The sequence below is a fragment of the Gossypium raimondii genome, chromosome 2 (assembly GCF_025698545.1).
Source record: "Gossypium raimondii isolate GPD5lz chromosome 2, ASM2569854v1, whole genome shotgun sequence".
Classification (NCBI taxonomy): Eukaryota; Viridiplantae; Streptophyta; class Magnoliopsida; order Malvales; family Malvaceae; genus Gossypium; species Gossypium raimondii.
In genome coordinates, this window is record NC_068566.1 from 46,449,102 (window position 1) to 46,456,291 (window position 7,190).

The window sequence follows — 7,190 nt, forward strand, 5'->3', positions numbered from 1 at the left end:
TTATATTATTTACAATTATAATAAATTTAATTTTATATAACTCGGTTGATATTTTAAGCGAAATAAATGTTAGAGAAACTTTGATCAGAGATGACATTTAAAAGACACTGTAGTATGATAACAAAAGAGAAGGTGGACTGTTCTAAGACCATACATTTTGCCTACCACTTACCTGCCACTTGAACACAAAAGCTTCAAAGCTGCAATGATATGACAACACGACACGGCCATTGATATATGATAAAAATATAATTTTTATTTTAATCTTATTATTATATTTGAAGATAATACTATAAACTAAACAAGAAATTTTAAAAAATCCCAAAATAATGTCATTCATTTAGTACACAAAACTCACTTCAATTAATTTTACTGAAGCAATTCATCTTTCATTTCTTCTCTCCATTTCGATTCCTGGACTCGGTATCTTGTTGCTTTAATTTTCTGGGTTAGAAATCTCTTCTTTTCCTCTTTATTTTCAATGATATTTTTTTTCAAGTTATTTCCTAACATTTCAAACCTTTCAGATGGCAGAAGCATTGATAACAGAAGCTCTTTTGGGTGCTTTTTTGGAAAAAGCGGTGTCTAAAGCGTATTCAATTGCCACTAACCAAATCAGCCGTATATGGAATTTCAAGGAGGAGCTGACAAGGCTGGGTAACTCACTAGAAATGATGAAAGCTTTCTTGCAAGATGCAGAGGAAATGCAAACAAAGAATAAAACAAGTGAAGGTTTGGTTGCAGAGGCTCAAAGATGTTGCTGAAGAGGCTGCTGATGTCCTTGATGAGTTTGACTATGAAATTCTCCGAAGGAAACTGAAGATTCGGAACCAAATTCGAAGGAAGCTAGTCGACTTCCTTTCTTCTAACAATTGCATTTTATTTCGTCTCAAGATGTCTAATAAAATTAAGGACATCCTTGAAACACTGGAGGGCCTTAACAACCTCGCCAGTTCATTTGGTCTTCAGCAGAGAGCTACAGAACATGTGTCTCCTGTACCTAGAAGATCAAATGTGGAGACGTTCTCTGTCATGGATGACTCGCCCATTGTTGGAAGGAAAAATGAAGTCTCAAAGGTGGTTGACCTGTTAGTCAATCCTAAAGGTGAGCAGGTTGTTTCTGTTGTACCTATAGTAGGTATGCCAGGTCTTGGCAAAACTGCATTGGCAAAGCTGGTGTATGATGATCTGCGTGTGAAAAGGCATTTTGGTGTCAAATCCTGGGTCTGTGTTTCTGATAATTTTGATGTCAAGATTTTAGGAGCGATGTTTGAACAGCTTACTGGTGTTAGAGATACCTCAATGCCAGAAAACAGGGATGCAATGATTATGATGCTCAAGGAGAAGATTGAAGAGGCCAAAGGAGAAAAAGATCAGATCAAGTATCTTCTTGTACTTGATGATGTGTGGGATGTTAAGAAATGGGAGGATCTAAGTCTGAAAGGAATCAGTACAAATGGCGGGAATGGAGTTATTGTGACAATACGCAAAGATGTAGCATCAACAGTGCAAGCACTTTCGGATCAAAGCCATCGACCAGGAATACTAGAAGATGAAGAATGTTGGTCCATAATCAAACCACGAGCATTGATGGACTCTCCAATATCTCACGAATTAGAGTTAATTGGAAAGAAAATTGCTAAGCAATGTCGAGGAGTGCCGTTGGTAGCTAAACTTATGGAAGGGATAATGCGCAAAATTGAAATGAGTCCTCTCGCATGGTCGAAAATTCAAATAAGTGATGCATGGGGTTCAATGGAAAGTGTGTTAAAGTTAAGTTTCGATCACTTGTCTTCTCCATATGTGAAGAAGTGTTTTGCATACTGTGCCATGTTTCCTAAAGATTATTGCTTTGGGAAAGAGGAATTGATCCAACTGTGGACGGCTGAAGGATTTCTTGGCAGCTCTAAGCAGCTGTGGATGGCTGAAGGATTTCTTGGCAGCTCTATGGCAATGGAGGATATTGGTGACAAATACTTGAATGAGTTGTTATCAAATTCCTTATTTCAAGATGTCGAGAAGGACAAATTCGGGAATATCCTCACATTCAAGATGCACGACTTGGTGCATGATTTATCTTTGTCTGTGTCACAGTTTGATACTTTGTTTTTTCAAGAGAAATCCAGGCTCACCTCAAAAGATTGTTCTCATATTCGTCATCTCAAAGTTGGGTGCGATGGGGAATCATTACCAGAAATTTTAACAGCGGTTGCTCCGAAATTATACTCGTTGTTTTCAGAGATTGATGTGTTCAAGAAACTATCAAAAAGCTTCACAAGATTAAGAGTCCTAAAGTTTGTTGGCGCTGCTAATATTTGTGAGTTGCCAGATTCCCTTGGAGAATTGAAGCACTTGAGGTATTTGGATGTCTCAAGGACTTCTATCAAAGCACTGCCGAAGTCCGCAACCAAACTTTACCATCTCCAAACATTAAGGCTCTTGGGTTTACCGGGACTCACACTTCCAGATGGATTGGAAATTTTGACAAGCTTGAAGCACTTGTATTTTGATAAAAAAGAACATCAACTAGTTAATATTGGAAACCTAACTTGTCTTCAAACATTACCCATATTTTTTGTGGGATCAGAAAGGGGACATTCGATTAAGGAGTTAGGATCCCTAGACGAACTGCGTGGAGAATTGAAGATATGCCATCTTGAGGGTGTTAGAGACGAACAAGAGGCTAAAGGAGCAAATCTGCACCGTAAAGAAAAATTATTCAAGGTGATATTTGATTTTGGACGGTGTGATAGTGGGAGTAGTGATTATAACAGTGAGGAAGTGATGGAAGGTCTCCAACCACACTCAAAGTTGCAAAGCTTAACTGTTTCGGATTACAGAGGTGAAAGCTTTCCCTCGTGGATGTTAAGACCTGTTGGTGATTCTAATACTGATCTGTTTTTGCTTAACAATTTGATGGAGCTGAAGTTTTTCTGTTGCATGAACTGTGAAAGTCTTCCACCTCTGGGCCAATTGCACAATCTCCAGTATCTTGAGTTGAGAAAGCTGACGAAAGTGAAACGCATGGGTAATGAATTTTATTGCAACGAAAGTGTTGATGGTATGAATAAGGTGATCAAGGTGTTTCCTGCATTGAAAAAATTCACCTTAAGTGGGATGGAAAGTCTAGAAGAATGGACAGGAATGGCGGAAACAAAGATGATCATGTTTCCTTGCTTGGAGCGGCTGGAGATTGAGCGTTGTCCCTTGTTGAAAAGTGTTCCACTAACGGGACAATGTTCATCTCTTGAAAAGCTTCACATTGTCGGTTGTGGAAAATTAAGCAAGATTGGAGATGGATTATCTACCTCCACTTGTCTCAAAGAATTAGATCTAGACGATTGTCCTGATTTAAGTTCGATCCCAAATTTGGAAGGATTTTCCTCTCTTCAATATCTGTCAGTTCAAAGGTGCAACAAATTGGAAGTTCTTCCAATAACTGGAGGATGTTCATCTCTTGAAAAGCTTTGCATTATCGATTGTGAAAAATTAAGCAAGATTGGAGATGGATTATCTACCTCCACTTGTCTCAAAGAATTAGATCTAGACGATTGTCCTGATTTAAGTTCGATCCCAAATTTGGAAGGATTTTCCTCTCTTCAATATCTGTCAGTTGAAATGTGCAACAAATTGGAAGTTCTTCCAATAACTGGAGGATGTTCATCTCTTGAAAAGCTTCGCATTATCGATTGTGAAAAATTAAGCAAGATTGGAGATGGATTATCTACCTCCACTTGTCTCAAAGAATTATGTCTAGACAATTGTCCTGATTTAAGTTTGATCCCAAATTTGGAAGGATTTTCCTCTCTTCAATATTTGTCAGTTTATTGGTGCGACAAATTGGAAGTTCTTCCAATAACTGGAGGATGTTCATCTCTTGAAAAGCTTCACATTGGCGGTTGTGGAAAATTAAGCAAGATTGGAGATGGATTATCTACCTCCACTTGTCTCAAAGAATTAGATCTAGACGATTGTCCTGATTTAAGTTCGATCCCAAATTTGGAAGGATTTTCCTCTCTTCAATATCTGTTAGTTAAATGGTGCAACAAATTGGAAGTTCTTCCAATAACTGGAGGATGTTCATCTCTTGAAAAGCTTCGCATTGGCGGTTGTGAAAAATTAAGCAAGATTGGAGATGGATTATCTACCTCCACTTGTCTCAAAGAATTAGATCTAGACGATTGTCCTGATTTAAGTTCGATCCCAAATTTGGAAGGATTTTCCTCTCTTCAATATCTGTCAGTTAAATGGTGCAACAAATTGGAAGTTCTTCCAATAACTGGAGGGTGTTCATCTCTTGAAAAGCTTTGCATTGTCGGTTGTGAAAAATTAAGCAAGATTGGAGATGGATTATCTACCTCCACTTGTCTCAAAGAATTACGTCTATACTGTTGTCCTGATTTAAGTTCGATCCCAAATTTGGAAGGATTTTCATCTCTTCAAAATCTATCAGTTGATGGCTGTGACAAATTGGAGAGCTTTCCACTAAAAGCACCACTGTCATCCCTTAAAGAATTGAGGATAGGTGATTGCCCTAATTTGAAGCCCATTCCAAGTTTAGATGGACCCTCTTCTCTCACAAAATTAGAATTTGAGAATGTAGGCGAAGAATGGAGTCGTCTGCTACCAAATATGTTGCAATCCAACGTTTCCCTTTGCAGTCTAACAATATTAAATTTGCCTGATCCGACATGGATTCAAGATGACAGCCTTGGTAGGCTTAACTGCTTGAGAGAATTAGCTATCGGTGGTTTCTCAGAAGAGCTACAAGAATTACCGTGGCCCAGTTCCATTCAATATCTCAGTGCCTCCCTTCTAGTTCTAAAACTGACTGGTTGGGAAAAGCTAAAGAGTCTTCCTCACCAACTTCAGTTCTTCACTGCCCTCGAAGAATTGAGGATGGAAGGGTTTGAAGGAGTAGAAGCCTTTCCAGAGTGGTTGGGAAATCTCTTCTCTAAAGCGTCTATATTTGAGTGGTTTTGGAAAGCTAAAGAGTCTTCCTCACCAACTTCATCTCCCCAATGCCCTTGAAGATTTGACATTCATGGGGTTTCAAGGAATAGAAGCCTTTCCAGAGCGGTTGGGAAATCTCTCTTCTCTAAAGCGTCTATATTTGTATGGTTTTGGAAAGCTAAAGTCTTCCTCACCAACTTCATCTCCCCACTACCATTAAATATTTGACTATTAACAGTTTTCATGAAATAGAAGCCTTGCCAGACTCGTTTAGAAATCTCTCTTCTCTAGAGTGGCTGACGATCGACTTTTGTGATAAGCTCATGTACTTGCCTTCTGTAGATGTTATGCGAAGCCTCTCCAAATTAAAAAAAATGAGCATTATAGGGTGTCCTCTATTAGAGACACGATGTGAGAGGGAGAGTGGCCCTGAATGGTCCAAGATTTCCCACATTCCACATGTATATATTAATAATCGGAGGTAAGTTCAGTTACTTGAACCACAACTCTGCATCTTTTGGCTTTTGATATAAAATATACTAATCCTCTCTTGATACTTTTTATAGTTATACCCTTCGTTCTTCTCATCCTAAGTTACTTGATTTTGTCTCATACAAATCCTTCGTTTAAAATTTTTTTGGCTTTTGTGGCATAATGCTGCAGGTTTAGTTTGGGCATCGAATCTTTTGAGATATCAGTTTGAGAACCAAATTATGAATTGAATCCGTGGACACAAAAGTAAGCTGTGCTTCTAATTTCCTTTCCATGAAAATTATGATATTATGCCTTTAGATTTTGCCTTGATAAATAATTCCATGGATATCATAAGTCCCTTTTCTCATATCTCATATTTTTAACTTTAAATTTTGATAAAGATTTCATGGATTTGTTGTCTTTCCTACACAAATATCTCATTGCAGCCCTCTCTTACGAAGTTCTCAAATCATACTGTATTGTAAGTTATCTATATTCATTTGAAATGAAATTCATTTCACAGATCCCGGTTTTATGCTGCCCTTGGTGACATATTTAAGGTAAGTGGTGTATGACCATTGAGAATAACTTCAACTAGCTTTATTACGAAATTTCTTTTCTTTCCGAACTTTTATTCTTTTGTATTTGAGAATCATAGATCATGCAACCAATAAAGAACAGCTTTGAATTGCAATTGTGATTGGTACTATTGTGATGGACAACAAATTCACCATACTTTGGATTCTAATCAGAAGCTTGTATTTTGTTTTGCATTGCATTTGTGTCTTCTTGCAAGAACTGATGTTAAGTTGTGATCAATGAGCAAGTTTCTTGCATGACTTCGATTTCCTTCTCATGCAATTTATGACACTTCTTTCTATGATGTGATTATCTTTGCATTTACAAACTGGCTTTTAAGTTTTTATTTGATAAAGATTTTGTGGATATGGTAAGTCTCTTTCTATATATAGTCATTTGCAATGCACAACTAAATTGAATCACATAACTCCATAAAACATTCATTTAGTTTGGAACTACAAGTCATATATTGCTTTGTTTATCCTTTTTTTCTGCTATTCTAATTTAAGGACGATGAGATTTTCATGTTTTAACCTTTTATTAAAACCAGTACTGCTTATGTTCCATGAATTATCCAGTATCCACTCATGAAATTTCTGATTTCTCTTTGGATGTAAAGGGAGATGCTGATAGGGCTTGAGTCAGAGTGAATTGTTCTCCTTTTCAACATTGAAGAGCTATAATATAAAAGACAGCTTTGGTTCACCAATGCAGTGTTGATCAACTCCTCGATCGAGGGTTTATCTGATGTCTGTTTGAGATGATTTTTGGACAATGGCTAGTAGGCTCGCGGATTTCGAGTGTGCAAGGATGGCATTTTCATACGGATTTTGTATCTTTAGGTTTTTTATTTTCAATGTTAGTCATATTTGGGTGATATTCTCAACTCTTTTCCTTTGTTTGCTTGAGATTTTTTTGTTGATAGTCTTGTTAAGAGTTGTATGCTTTTTACTGTGGCGTTGTATTTGATCTCGTAGCGAACCTTTGAATGTAGTGAAGTTTTTGAGTGGACTTTCAAGTCCCGTGGTTTTTATCTTTTGTTTGGGTTTTTCCCGTAAAAAATCACTTGTCTCGTTTAATTGATTTTTTTATGATTATTGTGTTTTATTTTATGTTGATTGGTGATATATTGTGCTATTAAGTTTACTATAATTATTAATTGATATAAAAAAAAAACAGTATGA

At 37.0% G+C, this 7,190-nt stretch overlaps 1 protein-coding gene across 5 annotated transcripts; it reads left to right on the forward strand.

Moving 5' to 3' along the window:
• Positions 1 to 250: 250 nt before the first annotated feature.
• LOC105789213 (putative disease resistance protein RGA3) lies at positions 251 to 6,883 on the forward strand. 5 transcript variants are annotated; one of them, XM_052627684.1, is made up of 5 exons: positions 251 to 448; positions 528 to 5,434; positions 5,617 to 5,691; positions 5,874 to 5,987; positions 6,626 to 6,883. In XM_052627684.1, the coding sequence occupies exon 2, from the start codon at positions 694 to 696 to the stop codon at positions 5,029 to 5,031; it is 4,338 nt and encodes a 1,445-aa protein (XP_052483644.1). In that variant the 5' UTR covers positions 251 to 448; positions 528 to 693; the 3' UTR covers positions 5,032 to 5,434; positions 5,617 to 5,691; positions 5,874 to 5,987; positions 6,626 to 6,883. The 5 variants fall into 5 exon arrangements, with proteins under 5 accessions (XP_052483644.1, XP_052483642.1, XP_052483643.1 ...); XM_052627682.1 differs by having other exon boundaries at positions 5,951 to 5,987; XM_052627683.1 differs by having other exon boundaries at positions 5,874 to 6,883.
• Positions 6,884 to 7,190: the final 307 nt, after the last annotated feature.

What these genes read in the sequence shown, in the direction of transcription:
- LOC105789213 (XM_052627680.1), top strand. Translation starts at nt 694, where the DNA reads ATGCAGAGGAAATGCAAACAAAGAATAAAACAAGTGAAGGTTTGGTTG.